Source organism: Clinocottus analis, unplaced genomic scaffold, assembly GCF_023055335.1.
Source record: "Clinocottus analis isolate CAN_PGR_092001 unplaced genomic scaffold, fCliAna1.0.p SCAF_19, whole genome shotgun sequence".
Lineage (NCBI taxonomy): Eukaryota > Metazoa > Chordata > Actinopteri > Perciformes > Cottidae > Clinocottus > Clinocottus analis.
In genome coordinates, this window is record NW_027175920.1 from 16,421,650 (window position 1) to 16,436,421 (window position 14,772).

Consider the following 14,772-nt stretch of genomic DNA (forward strand, 5'->3'; position numbering starts at 1 on the left):
TGTCTGGCTCTCTCCATGATATTAGCAGAGCATGAATCCCATGAGAGCCAGAGCATTCTCCCCTCAACCTCCTGTGGTAATGACACAAACTGAGCTGATGGACTGTGAGCCTCATGCGCAGTGAGCATTTCTAGAAAAGCAGATTTGATGTCTTCCAGGACTCCCTGTGCTCTGTGTGTGTCTGCTGTTGGAGGTTTCAGGACGCTGCTCCCAGTATACTCAGTACAGGTAGACAGCGTGCACGCTGTGTGTGTGTGTGTGTGTGTGTGTGTGCTTGTCAGTGTGTGCATCTGCTGGAGGCTGTGCTGTGTGCCTGTGCTGCTCTCCACAGATGAGATGAGGTGTCTCACAGTGAAGCCCTGCTGGTTCTGCACAGGATGCATATTCAGTCCCCCGTCCCGTTATGAAAGGGATGGTGTTTACTCAGCACTTCCGTTTGAATAAATATTATTTATATTGGCGTGAGGAAAGATAATAACTGCTTTCTGTCTATCTGTCTCTTTTTTTCCCACTAAGTTTTGCAAACAAAGTTTGTCTTTGTGCTGTATTGTGAAAGGTTTCTGAAGTGCTCAAGCTATGAAACATGCTCACTGATCACTGTCCCCATCCACAGGCCCTGTGCTCCATGGAAGAGTTCAGGAACCTGGACCGAGACGTCGAGGGCTCAGCCAAACGCTGGAAGAAGTTTGTGGAGTCTGAATGTCCAGAAAAAGAGAAATTTCCACAGGAGTGGAAGAACAAAAGCTCTCTCCAGAGGCTGTGCATGATGAGGGCGCTGAGGCCCGACCGCATGACGTACGCTGTCAGGTGAGCGCTGCCGTCGGGGCTCTGTGATCTGTGCAGGGACCTGCGCCGCTTGCTGGAAGGGTAAAGGCTAAGCGTCTGAACCGGTGGCGGAGCGTTTGAGTCGACAGGCCACCTGCGCTCACTGCAGCTGCTGCGTGTTTGAGCAGAGCAACATTATGCAGCTCTGAATCACCGTCATTAGCCCTCCACCTGCTGTCGAGCAGCGTCTTCACGCCAGACTTACAGTCTCAACTGGTATTAACATACCATCTCTTCCTGGATATCTCATTTGAATATTAAAGCACAAGAGATTAATAAAGCAACTGGGAGCAACACATGTTGGAGAACTGATATTGAAGCTATGAATCAAAATGTTTATGAAATAGCTGATAAACCGTCTCTGTGTGACAGAACCACAGGCAGGAGTCACTCCTCTGCATCCCTCTCTTCAGAGCATTTTGAATCTTTCAGCACATGGGTTTGGTTTTATGACCCCTCCTCTCAGGGTCCCTGTCCAGACCCACACCGTGCTGCAGCCGGAGCTCAGCAGCGGCTCAGCACCAGCAGAAGCTAGCGGCTAGCATGCGCAGCAAGCTCCTCTATGTGATGCACCTGTATTTTGTGACTCATGCAGACTTTAAGCTAGTTATCAACGATGGCCACATCATGAAAGCATCAAGCAAAACTGCCGTAATCTTGATTCATCCATCAAAATAGAATTGCTGTTAACTTTGCATAGTTGTAGCAATGATTACATATGATATGTAATGAAGATATGTAATGTCTGTATATGGAAGAGTAAGAAAGCCAATTTTTGAAAACTGTGTGAAAAATCCTCCCGCTCCCATTTTAAGTCCCAGCATGCCTCATTCAGACAACCTTTTTGTCATAAAATATGTCATATTTTTCCATTTTTGAACCGAATGACACAGTGTTGTGACTGAAGCTCCTTCCTATCAGGTTGTTGTGGTTGTTGTTGCAGGTTCTGATTCTTTAGGTCCTAATCTTTCCATAAAGGTCTTATTGACGCTCCAGGAGGCTTTTTTGTAAATGTGGCTCATATCATGCTGGATGTTCATAGTTATAATCAAAATATCTTTTCAGTGATTTTTTTGCAGATGTACTTTTTTCCCCTCAAATACATAGAATAAACACAAGTAGTGGCATCAATGTGGGGTTGCTGTAAGGAGTCAAACAGGGAAAAGAGGTCTGGAGACAGTCCAGAGGTCTGGAGACAGTCCATGACCTGGAGGCCCAGTGCCTCCAGGTCATGGTTCTGTCAGCAGAACGTTCTGCAGAAGAACCTCTTCAACTCAGATAAGAATACAACGTGTTGAGGAGAACTGAGTCATGTTCTCCCCGCAGAGACTTTGTGGAGGAGAAACTGGGCAGCAAGTACGTGGTGGTCAGATCGCTGGACTTCGCAGTCTCCTTTGAAGAGTCGGGTCCAGCCACACCCATGTTCTTCATCCTCTCTCCTGGAGTTGACCCTTTGAAGGACGTGGAGAAACATGGTAATGCTCTTGGTTGTTTTATGTCTAATAAGCCGTCATATTCAGCCCCAGAGTGTGTTCTGGACTCACATCAGAGCAAACGTATTGCCGATGGAGCCGCTGCTCATCGGGAACATGCAGGGTGTTCATGAAGTAGCCTAGTGAAGTCAAACGAAGGCATACCTGCATGCATGATTTCCACTTTGATAGCGACTGCACAGGATTATCCGTCCGAACAGCAGTCGTGTGTTATGTGTCTCTGCTGTGAGATCAGCCTTCACTGCCAATGCACAACCGGCTCCGGGTAGATTGAAGGGATTATACTAAAGGTCACAAATATATGAAACGACAGCACTGGTGTGTTGGGGGCAGCAGAAAGTAAATGTCAGTGGTTTTAGAGTTGCTTTACAACCCTGTATGAATAATGTGGAAGGCAGCGGGACATGCTGTTTAGATTTTAGACCACAAATATGCCAAAAGTCAAAGTGTTTTTTACTGACCTGGAACGTGGCTCCATTACTGCTGGATACTGAATCTGATGCCAAATAATTCAGTCTGTGGGTATTTGAAGTCAGCTCCATGAAATATTCAGATTGCAGGGATTGGATCAGTTTACTGGAACAAAGACCTCACAGTGTTTCTAGGAGTCCCCATCCACTTCCACACATCAGTATATCTGTTATTAATTCACGGTTTTATTCTGGATTGACTTTCCTGGATTTCTGCTCAATATTCCCTTAACCAAATGAATCTGTACCACGTATTCACGTGTGCCTCTCACATGCAGTCATTGCACATTTTGGATGCTGCGAGTGGACAAAGACGTGGTCCCGGGCAGCAGCAGGTGGTGAAGTGAGCCGTACCAGACCTTTGGCCCAAGTGAAATCCACCATCCTCTGCTAATGCGATAAGAGGAAGCCGTCCTGCTGCAACTGCCTGTCAGCGGTGTGATTATGAATTATCAACACTTTGAGCGTAGTCAATCACATCAAAGCTCAAAGTAACCAATCAGTGCTGCCGCAGAGGGAGCAGCAGCACTGAACCACAAAGAGGTGCTTTCCATGATCGCTGTGACTGTCGGCTTTCTCATTGGCACCAAGAGACGACTGCTTTTTCATGAGAGAGACGACAGGAGTGAGTTGGTCTGCAGCCCTGCCTCCAGGGTCCAGGAGGCTTTTAATGAAACATCACAAAAGAATTGTGATGTTTGCCTTGAATCTCAAGTCATTGACCATAAACGCTGACTGTGACTTTTAGGGAAATGTTGTCTTGAGAATTCGAAGAGGAGATCATTACCGCAGTCGTCTGTGTTCAGCATCTGCAGCTCTGTCCTCATCAGGAGGAGATCCCGTGAGTCCAGCTGCTGTGTAGGTCGTGTACCACGAGATGCTCCGTGCATCACGAGACCACGATCCACGCTGCAGCACCACATCTTTGTAAACAGCATACAAACACAAAAAGCAGGCATCAGGTGTTTATTCCCTGCACTGAGGTTTCACTTTCACAGAAATGAACAAGTAGATGAACTAAAACCAACAAAGTGCCTCTTCAGCACATTCAGGCTGGCTGCAGCCGTCGCTCTGTGGAGGATGACCAGCAGGTGCTGCTTCCCATGGCTGCAGCAGGCTGAACGGCAGCTCCTTCAGGAGGCTCTGTGTGGTGTGACCTCTGTGCTAAAGAGGCTAGCAGAGCTTTTCATCCGTCCCACTAAACAACTTTTATTCAAACAACGATGATTGGAGTGGATGTATTAAATGATGTGCCGTCTACATGTTTTGTCTACTCTAAGTCGTGTGTGCTCACAAACTAACACATTGATCTTCTCATCTAGTTCTCTTCTCTCCTCTACAATAAGCAAAGCTTTTTAGACCACTCTTTGAGAACTATGAGTTATAATCATGTGTCACAAGTATTTTAGTTTGAAATGTAACTCTGGTGTGTCCTTCAGGGAAGAGGCTGGGTTTCACGTTCGACAGCAAGAACCTCCACAATGTGTCTCTGGGTCAGGGTCAGGAGGTCATCGCTGAACAAGCGCTCCATTTGGCAGCGAGCAACGGCCACTGGGTGATACTGCAGGTACAGTATACACACACTCTGCACACACACACATTGCTGCGTGTCTCACTCTCACCACATACGTGCACCATGCACAGAGAGCCCACACCTCCCCCTCGGTTTCCATGAGAACATTCATATCGAGCAGATCCAATTATAGTGAGCAGAACGTGATGTTGCTGTGCAATTGCTCAACATGCTGGCTCTCATTCAGCGTCCATCGCACAACACCTCGGACAAAAGGAGCCAATTCATTAAAACTATGGTACGGCTGCAATAAAGCCTGTAGAGGCTTTTCTATCCAGGCTTTAGGTGGCGGTTGTTTTATCTGCATGCTGTGAATGTTACGTCACATTGTTGTTCCTGGCACACTCCACGGGATGATTACCTTCCTCCCAGGTTTGTCTCCATGGAAAAGGGAATTTAATTTTGGGAGGACATTTCCTAACTGAAGGGGCATTATAGCGTACAATATCCACGCGCTGTCTGTTCTGCTCTTATCTGCAGGGCAAGGCCAGCGTTTGCATTTTAAGTGGAAACCTTGGTGGAATTCTAATGGGACGTATCGACAGATATGAACCGCAGACCGGGACACCCTTTTCATTTAATTCACCCAGCAGGTAGAAATCCCCCCAAAGGGAAGAGTGGGGCGCCATCAGTCTCTGCTCCAGACCAGGACAGCAAAGACAAGCAGTTGTTTAATTACCTTTGCATAAGAATCTCAATCGATGGGCTTAAAAAGGCCTTGTCCCCCTGGCAACAGTCCTCCCACTCGCTTCATCATCATCTGTTTGTGTGCCCGCTGAGAGCCACCCCCGTGGTCCTGGAGGGGGGGGGGGGGGGGGTGTCATGTTCTCGTCTCCCTCCTGTTTGTACCAACAGTATCATCTCCTCATATGATGCTCTGTCTCCTGTCTCCTACTCCTCTTCCCGCCCTCTCATTCCGCCACGTCCGTCCTTAAGTCTCACTTCTTCAGGCCACATCGTCACGTCCTCCCACCTTTCTGCTATCGCTCCCTCACCTCCTCACCTCCTCCACCTCCTCACCTCCTCCTCCTCCCAATCCCCTCCTCTCGCCGTCCACCTCCACTCTCCGCTGCCAGGCCGGCTCCATGAGCGGCGGGCCGGGTCAATAGCAGGTTCCCCTCGCTGACGGGTAATTACACCGCAGAACAGGAGCTCCTGCTCGGCCTCGGAGACAGAGATGCAGAAACTTTGAGAGCAGCCGCTGGAGGGGAGGACGGGGTGGAGAGGCAATCAATCGGGCAGATTGGAGTTGAATATCCCACATGGCGGGGAGTGGGAATGAAGTGGCCTCTCTGCACATTCACTGCTGAAGCCTCCCGTCAGAGAGCAGAGAAAGCAGCGGAGACGGTTTCACCTCGCTGAGACTTCCCTCTGGAACGCCGCGCCGCGCCCCGCGAGCCGCGCCCCGCGAGCCGCGCCCCGCCACGGCGGGAACGCCGTGGCGGGAACGCCGCGTTCTGCAGCAGGCGCCGTAACGCTTCGCCTGCCGAGGAGCTCCTGTTCCTGTATTTACAGTACAAGCCTGTGACAGCCAAGCGGCTCAGTGATAGATGCAATCAAAGGATCGGTGGTTCGATCCCCAACTCTCTCATCCATGTGGATGTGTCCTTGGGCAAGACACTGAACATTGTTGGGTATGCCTACGGTGTATGAATGAGTGGGCCTGTGGTCATGCAGTGTTCAAGAGCTTATGAACAAACACAAGTCTTGTTCACTTATTGATGGCTCTTTGCTTCACTGCGGGCCGGTTATGAACTGGACCCGGGCCAACCGTCCCTTCAGACCCGCTCAGTGTGTCTGGACCTGCCTGCTGCCCGGCTTTTCTTACTCGACTGATTTCACATCTTTGACATCTTTGGCTGTTAAACTCTCAAAACGTGAGCGCACATCAAGAGCTACAAAAATAAAAGTACCAAAAAAATGCAAATATAGTGAGGCAAAAACCAAACAGACAAAGTTTGTTCTGAAACCAGACTGAATCTGGGCTTCGGCTGTGTGATGCTACACCATGGAGCTGGGGTGTGAAGGTTGAGTTTACAAACCGACTCATTCTGCCTTTGAGAAATTAGAGTGAAGTGAATTGTGTCAGAGAACGAGTAGATCCTATTGAGCAGAATGTGATTGTCTTTGTAATGTAGTTGAAAAGAGAAGCTGCTGGTTCCAGATTTCTTTTTCTACTGTAAAGCCCAGTTTTAGAGTTTCTTCTACTGATTTCCTCAACTTCATTAACACAAAATCACATTGTGTTAATAACAAAGACACATATGTCAAGGAATGGATCCTTCTCTCAAAGAGGTACGTCTTCTGATTTCTCAAAGATTTAGAACAACGACAAGAGTTCTGCTGGAAGAACTAATAACAAGTGCAGAAACATGGAACTAAACTAAAAATGTATCCCAAAAAAAGTCTGGGTGTCGAGGAAGTCAGAGACAAGCAGGTAAAGGTAAAAGATATCGTGGTCCAAAACACACTGGAGTCCTAACCAGGAAAACCTTTGTGAAAAGAGGTCCATCTGAAGTCCAGGGATCAGGATGGGTCAGGATGGGTCAGGATGGGTCAGGTTGGTTCATCAGGTTGGGTCAGGATGGGTCAGGTTGGTTCATCAGGTTGGGTCAGGATGGGTCAGGTTGGGTCAGGTTGGGTGAGGATGGGTCATCAGGATGGGTCAGGTTGGGTCATCAGGTTGGGTCAGGTTGGGTCATCAGGATGGGTCAGGTTGGGTCAGGTTGGGTCAGGTTGGGTCATCAGGATGGGTCAGGTTGGGTCATCAGGTTGGGTCAGGTTGGGTCAGGTTGGGTCATCAGGTTGGGTCAGGTTGGGTCAGGTTGGGTCATCAGGATGGGTCAGGTTGGGTCAGGTTGGGTCATCAGGTTGGGTCAGGTTGGATCAGGTTGGGTCAGGTTGGGTCATCAGGATGGGTCAGGTTGGGTCAGGTTGGGTCATCAGGTTGGGTCAGGTTGGGTCATCAGGTTGGGTCAGGTTGGGTCAGGTTGGGTCATCAGGATGGGTCAGGTTGGGTCATCAGGTTGGGTCAGGTTGGATCAGGTTGGGTCAGGTTGGGTCAGGATGGGTCAGGTTGGGTCATCAGATTGGGTCAGGTTGGGTCATCAGGATGGGTCAGGTTGGATCAGGTTGGGTCAGGTTGGGTCAGGATGGGTCAGGATGGGTCAGGTTGGGTCATCAGGTTGGGTCAGGTTGGGTCATCAGGTTGGATCAGGTTGGGTCATCATGTTGGGTCATCAGGTTGGGTCAGGTTGGGTCATCAGGTTGGGTCAGGTTGGGTCAGGATGGGTCAGGATGGGTCAGGTTGGGTCAGGTTGGGTCATCAGGTTGGGTCAGGTTGGGTCATCAGGTTGGATCAGGTTGGGTCATCATGTTGGGTCATCAGGTTGGGTCAGGTTGGGTCATCAGGTTGGGTCAGGATGGGTCAAGATGGGTCAGGTTGGGTCATCAGATTGGGTCAGGTTGGGTCATCAGGTTGGGTCATCAGGTTGGGTCAGGATGGATCAGGATGGGTCAGGTTGGGTCAGGTTGGGTCATCAGGATGGGTCAGGTTGGGTCATCAGGTTGGGTCAGGTTGGGTCATCAGGTTGGGTCAGGTTGGGTCAGGTTGGGTCATCAGGTTGGGTCAGGTTGGGTCAGGTTGGGTCAGGTTGGGTCATCAGGTTGGGTCATCAGGTTGGGTCATCAGGTTGGGTCAGGATGAATAGGGGTGGGTTGGAGTTGTGACAGAGCTGCAGCCACAAAGAGCATTGGCTGGAGTGTCAGCAGCTGTACTGGAGTCATGCAGATGGATGAAGAGAGCCTCAGCACCACTCTGTGCTTCACTGTTTACACTTTGCATGTGAGGATTCTTGTTTGTGGGACACGTAGCATGTTTTGAAGGTCAGTGATGTGACGCCAGCTGTCTGCTCTGAGCACGTCCCCTCCGTTCATTTGGATCGGGAGGGGAATAAGAAGCAAAAGGCTAACGGCAGGTTGACTGCAGCCATGTGCATCACTTTAAAGTGTCCCCTGGAAACAGTTTCCGTTGCAGCACGTTTGAAGCTTTTTCTAAATGCTGTGCATGTGTTGTCCACCAGTGAAGAATGAAGTGTCCTTCATCAGCGCGTACTTGAATGATGATGAATGAATTGAAGGTCTTTTGGGTCAGCGGTGTGAAGGGCCAGAGGAGGCCCTTTGCTGTAAACCCTCTGACGACTGTGTGGTCGAGGCTCTGCACAGGAGCTGGGATGCATCGACCTGACGGACCACAGACAACTTGCTCACATGTTTTACGACTGCTAAGAAGTCAGATTGAAATGGAGACTTTGCAGCCTTCAACACTCCAGCTCGCTGTCAGAGCCGCAGAGCGTCGGCAGAGCGTCGGCAGAGCGTCGGTCTTGTCCTGTTGCTGTTCAGTCTGCCTGCATGGCCGCTCCTCCAGCTGTCCTCCTCCACCAATGTCCTTCTGCTTGTGTGTTTGCGTGCATGTGTGTGTGCATGTGTGTGTGTGTATGTGTGTGTGTGTGTGTGTGTGTGTGTGTGTGTGTGTGTGTGTGTGTGTGCTTCCCTCAGGTTGTGTTTGATAGCAGTGCATCATGGACCTTGCCGGCGGTGTCATCTAATGGGTTTTAGATTCTACTTCTACAGTATTATGTAAATGTTGACTCATCACAGGACAGAAGAACATGTTGCACCTGAAAGTGAATTAAAAAGCCATAAAATAGTGTCTGCTGCTCTATTCTCTCTCTCTCTCTCTCTCTCTCTCTCTCTCTCTCTCTCTCGCTCGCTCGCTCTCTCTCTCTCTCTCTCTCTCTCTCTCTGTCTCTCTCTCTCTCTCTCTCTCTCTCTCTCTCTCTCTCTCTCTCTCTCTCTCTCTCTCTCTCTCTCAGCCACAGGATAAATGCTTTCATTACACTTCTCTCTCTCTGTCTCTTTATTTTCCTGCCAAGAGGAATGCTTGTCCAGGTTGAATTGAGACTTTTAATTTGTAAAGCATTCATCATCCTCTCAGGCGTAAAGATGCAAAGTAACTTTCTTCTTCCGACGTCTCACACAGAGAAAAACTTTTCTCTCCTCTTTTTCTTTTTTTCAATGACTTTCTCAAAAATTGCCGATCCTCTCCCTGACATGTCCCGTCGCTGGAAACGAAGGCTCGCTTCAGCCGTCATGAGGAAGATTAAATACAGAGAGCAAAGGGAAATGAGAAATTAAAGAGGCTTATGAATTAATGACTGGAGTTATTAGTGCTGTAATTAGATTGAAGGAATGGGCAGTGCTGCATGCTGGGAGGGGGGGGGGGGGGCGAGTCCTTATCATTCACAGGATATCCCGTACGTGTCGGGACAGTTGAGATGGAAAATTGAGCTCATCCATGCTTGTGTGACGGTACAAGTCAGCTCCGCTGCCCAGAGACGAATGTGCAGAAAGTTCCACCAGAGAGCGACGCTTAACGCCAGCCGCCCAGAAACGGCTTTCAAGTGCTATGTAGCTTTTAATTTGGTGGCACATCAAAGTCAAAGTGAAGAGAGAAGAATATGCAACATTTTAATTGCTCCTTTTTGCTAGTTGTCATTACAAACATAAATGATATGGGCGATCCCAGCATCAAGTACCGTATTAAGCTATTATGTGTTATCCATTAAAGCCCAGACTTTCACAGATATTCAACATTCTCAGGATTCATTTTGCCTGTCGCCTACCGATAGCTGGCTATTTCCCCTTTTAACCCTTTGCTTGCTGGTCCTGTCCCTGTAGAACATCCACTTGGTGGCTCGCTGGCTGGGTTCTCTGGAGAAACTTCTGGAGCGCCACGCTGAAGGAAGCCACGAGAACTTCCGGGTGTTTGTCAGTGCAGAGCCGTCCTCCAGCCCCGAGGGCCACATCATCCCACAGGGCATCCTGGAGAACTCCATCAAGATCACCAATGAACCGCCGACCGGCATGCACGCCAACCTGCACAAGGCCCTGGACAACTTCACCCAGGTACCATGTCACGCCTCCAGGTCACGAGCGCAGCCGCCACCACCTGGCCGACTACGTCCGTTCATAATTAATGCAGCTTTAAAAAGAGCCTCGACTCAGACAGATGCAACTTCACCATGCTGCCCACCAGTCCCTTCTTCACATTGCATGTAGCACGTATCTTAATGGCAGTCTGAAAGGTCCCACTGAAGGACATTACTACTTCCTTATCGCGAGTATTTCCTTATAAAACCCTTTCAGTCTTCATCGTAATGCAGTTTGATTGGATAGACCTCGGTGGAGGGTTGGTTGACATATCAGGGATCATTTTATTAATTTGACTCTTGAGTTACACCCAGGAGAGAAGCACGAGGTCCCATCTGAAGATGCAGTGTTTCTAAGAAGTGCTTCCATTAGCACTTAAAGTGCCCATTTCATGCATCTTTAATACGAGAGGGCTGGCGACTTGAAGGACTTGTTTTCATGCTCGCCATGAGTGGCAGTCGAGGCAACACGTGGCAATTATCACTCCAGATTTCTCATCTTGTTGGCAATTTGCATGAATATCGGAGCGAGCAGCTGTGGAGAGTCACCTTTTACTCATGTGGAATGGCCTCTAACCCACGGAGGAGCGATGTGGCGCCGTCACGCCGCGTGGTCGCTGCCTCACAGGAGGACTGAGCTCGGCCTGCCGGACGCTGCATGTCGTCAGAAGGATCAGTGCTGCAGCGGCCTCGCTCTTATCAGTCCTCTCTATCGGAGCGCTCCCATTACCCGACGCTTCGCTGCCAATGCATCTTCTTGCAACGTTACCTGAGTGCTTCCTCCCGGTCCATTTCCACGATTCTTAGTGTGCTGATGTCTATCTGCCTGATAAGCGCTGCGTGCCGGTGAGCCCCGCCTCCTGCGGCCGCACAGAGAGGTCCGCTGAGGTAAGGACGGGCCGGTATTCCAGTCATGTGTACGCAGTGAAAGCTAATCAATGCTAGGCTTAACTCTCTGTAATGGCCCACCCGCGTGGCTAAAGCCAGCGCTAAGCCAGAGGAATGGCACTTTGTTCCCTCTCGACCTTTTCACCGAGACGCAAACAGCTCGCTGCTGATTTCCCCCAGAAGACGTAGGACGGGGTTAAAGTCTGGTTTCACTCAGAGGACATTTCTACAATGTTGTGTGAAATAAGCTGGAAAGGATTTGCAACTCCCTGTTTGCTGAAACCGATCGTTCAGTTCATCATATCGTACCATTTCTTCTGCTAATTCAGACTAATGCATATCCCCATGCTAATCTTTCACATCCGTCAGTTCAGAGATACCGAGGGATGTTTCACAGTGTGCGTGTGTGCGTGTACGTGTGTGCGTGTGTGTGTGTGTGTGTGTGTGTGTGTGTGTGTGCGTGCGTGTGCGTGTGCGTGCGTATGCGTGCGTGCGTGTGTGTGTGTATGCGTGTGTGTGCGTGCGTGTGTGTGTGCGTGCGTGTGCGTGCGTATGCGTGCGTGCGTGCGTGTGCGTGCGTGTGCGTGTGTGTGTGCGTGCGTGTGTATGCGTGTGTGTGTGCGTGCGTGCGTGTGCGTGCGTGCGTGCGTGTGTGTGTGTGTGTGTGCGTGCGTGCGTGCGTGCGTGTGTATGCGTGTGTGTGTGCGTGCGTGCGTGTGCGTGCGTGTGTGTGTGTGTGTGTGTGTGTGTGTGTGGCTCTCCTCAGCAGTCTCACTGGATGCTTTTCTCTCCAGTCCACAGGTCATGAATAGGGAGGCTGCATCTCTTTCAGCTGGGTTGAGCAGAGGAGTGCCATGCAGAATATTAACTAACCCTCTGAAAGGGTGTGTGTGTGTGTGTGTGTGTGTGTGTGTGTGTGTGTGTTCACTGTACTGGAGTGCGGGTGCATGGTCTCCCCAGGGCTCTGCAGCAGGCTGCGGGTCTTCACTGTGGCATGACCGTGACACACAGAGTGGCCTTCTCTTTCCAGAGGGGTTCTTGGCGTCTCTCCCCAGAGATTATGTTGCCAGTTACATCCATTTATGTTTTTTTTGCTCGTCTGGCATAACGAGCCCAGCAGACAGTTGCAGGCTGAACGCGCCTGACAACTCGTGACAATTAAAAGGGAATCTCATAGTCGGCCTTCTCGCCATCGAGTCGTCTCATCGTCTGTCTGTTCGTCCGCTTCGGGGATTTGAGTCAATAAAAGCCGTCACATCTCCTGCAGGCCTCAGGTAACGCAGCCGGACAGTTCAGGAGGCTTTTTGTGTTCCAGGACACGCTGGAGATGTGTGCGCGCGAGAACGAGTTCAAGAGCATCTTGTTCGCCCTGTGCTACTTCCACGCCGTGGTGGCGGAGAGGAGGAAGTTTGGTCCTCAGGGCTGGAACAGATCTTACCCGTTCAACACCGGAGACCTCACCATTTCTGTCAATGTCCTCTACAACTACTTGGAGGCCAATCCCAAGGTAGATCTTTCTCTTTTGATTTGATTCCTTAGCATTATATGGCAAAGACCACCATTTGTGATCTTAATTGGAAGCTGAACACATCAGCTGAACACCACAAGCCTCTCTGCAGCACAGCAGCAACCTCCCTCTCATCACAGGTGCCGTATGATGACCTGCGCTACCTGTTCGGCGAGATCATGTACGGGGGCCACATCACGGACGACTGGGACCGCCGCCTCTGTCGGACCTACCTGGAGGAGTTTATCAAGCCGGAGATGATGGAGGGAGAGCTGCACCTCGCGCCTGGCTTCCTCTTGCCTGGAAACATGGACTACAACGGCTACCACAAGGTGAGAGGAGAGCAGCTCACAAGGAAATGCAAATACATGAAAAGTCAATTAGAACTATAGCAAGCAGGAGAGCAGACGCCCACGTCCAGACGCCCAGTGCATCACATGTGTTTCTCTGTCTCACACATCAGAGGAGCTCCCATGGAGACGTCTGCTCTGTGCAGGTGTGCGTCTCAGTTCAGTTTTATGGGCCTGAGTGTCTTTAAGTCACTTTTTTTGACAATGTGTGCGTAAAAGTGACGTCGGTGCCCAATAAAAAGACACAGAGTACCTTTCCACGAGCAGCGGCAGTGTGCAGGGTTGTGCTGATACTTCCTCCTGAGTCCCTGCAGCTGAGAGGAACACAACACAACATAATCATGTCCATGCTCCACCAACATGGGGACATTACATCAGTAGCTCTGCAGTAAGCGGGCCAGCCTTTCCCAGCATGCCTTGGGCCCAACAACAGCAGTCCCACTTGAATGTTCTGGTTGCGTCTCACTTCTCTCATGGAGCTGTCTGCAGCCTCAGCTGGTTGCATCCCTCTGATGAACCAGCAACCAGGACTTCTTCCCTCTCCGGGTCGGCTCCAGGATCGCGTCGGTGCAATGAAGTAATAATAGTTTATAACATAAAGACAGGAAGAACTGACCAAACCAAATGCTCTCTCTTCAGGAGAACACACCACAGATAGCAGTTTAACTTGACCTCACATGCACAGCGCTGTGGGAACAGAGTCCACTGCTACTGGGAGGAAGTCCTCATATGAGTTCTCCTGTCCCACGTGGGCCGGCCCGACCGGCTACTGTTATTTACCACTGAACACAGAGCTCGAGTGACAGGATGACGTCAGAAAAGAGGTAGATTGTTGTGTCAGCTGCTCCACTGCACCATTCATATATTATTATATTAATCTCAAAGATGAATGAGTGAGCACGGCCCAGCTGATCGTGCTCATTGCAGTTTAGGTCTGGACGGTTTTAAAGCTTCATTCTCTGACCGCTGGAACCAGCGTGAATGTGAACAGTGTTCAGAACACGTGACAGTCCAGGTTCCTCCCTCGAGGTCCAGAGGCGGGCCGCGCCCCTCGTGTTTCCTTCCCCCGGTGATGCTCAGATGCTGCTGCCGTCATGGCGGCGCCGCTGGACCGCAGCCTTCTCCTCCATGAGGCGGTCTCCAGCAGCGCCGCCGAGCTCTCGCTGCTGGAGACCAGGCCGAGAGCGGCGCTCACGGGGTCCATCGCCTCCTTCAGACCATCGGAGCAAACGTCCAGTATGTTTAGGAGGGAAGAGGCAGGAGGAGGAAGCTGACTCAGCAGTTTACTCCTCCTGCAATATCCAGCTGTATGCAATCAGCAAAAGTTATCCAGCAAGTACAGAGCAGATCAAACAGGATGACTACAAAGTGTTTCTGTAATAAAGGCCAATGTATTCTCCATCAGGACATTATGATTAGAGGCTTGTTTCTAGAATGTTAGTGCCCCACAAAGAGGAGCTTTTTTCACTGGAGCTCCCACTTTCATCTGCACTAACTTAAAAGCATATTGATATTCATTATGGACCAGCAGATGGAAAATGCCTTCCTGTTATGGTCATTAACAGTCTGTCAATTGATCCTGTGTGTTTGAATCTCACCCAGAAACATCTCCTCCTGCAGGTTCTTTCATTCTTGTCCTTCATCAGCAGAACATTAGCAGAAACATCTGAGCAATA

The 14,772-nt window shown here is 50.1% G+C and overlaps 1 protein-coding gene across 8 annotated transcripts in view; it reads left to right on the plus strand.

Annotated features, from left to right (window-relative positions):
* Positions 1 to 14,772, plus strand: part of dnah9 (dynein, axonemal, heavy chain 9) — a 114,986-nt gene that overhangs the window by 91,135 nt on the left and 9,079 nt on the right. For all 8 annotated transcript variants that reach the window (XM_068583601.1, XM_068583603.1, XM_068583602.1 and 5 more), the window contains 6 exons: positions 614 to 807; positions 2,152 to 2,300; positions 4,228 to 4,355; positions 10,101 to 10,328; positions 12,555 to 12,746; positions 12,887 to 13,078. In XM_068583601.1, coding sequence (XP_068439702.1) covers positions 614 to 807; positions 2,152 to 2,300; positions 4,228 to 4,355; positions 10,101 to 10,328; positions 12,555 to 12,746; positions 12,887 to 13,078 — 1,083 coding nt within the window. The remainder of the gene's footprint in view (positions 1 to 613; positions 808 to 2,151; positions 2,301 to 4,227; positions 4,356 to 10,100; positions 10,329 to 12,554; positions 12,747 to 12,886; positions 13,079 to 14,772) is intronic.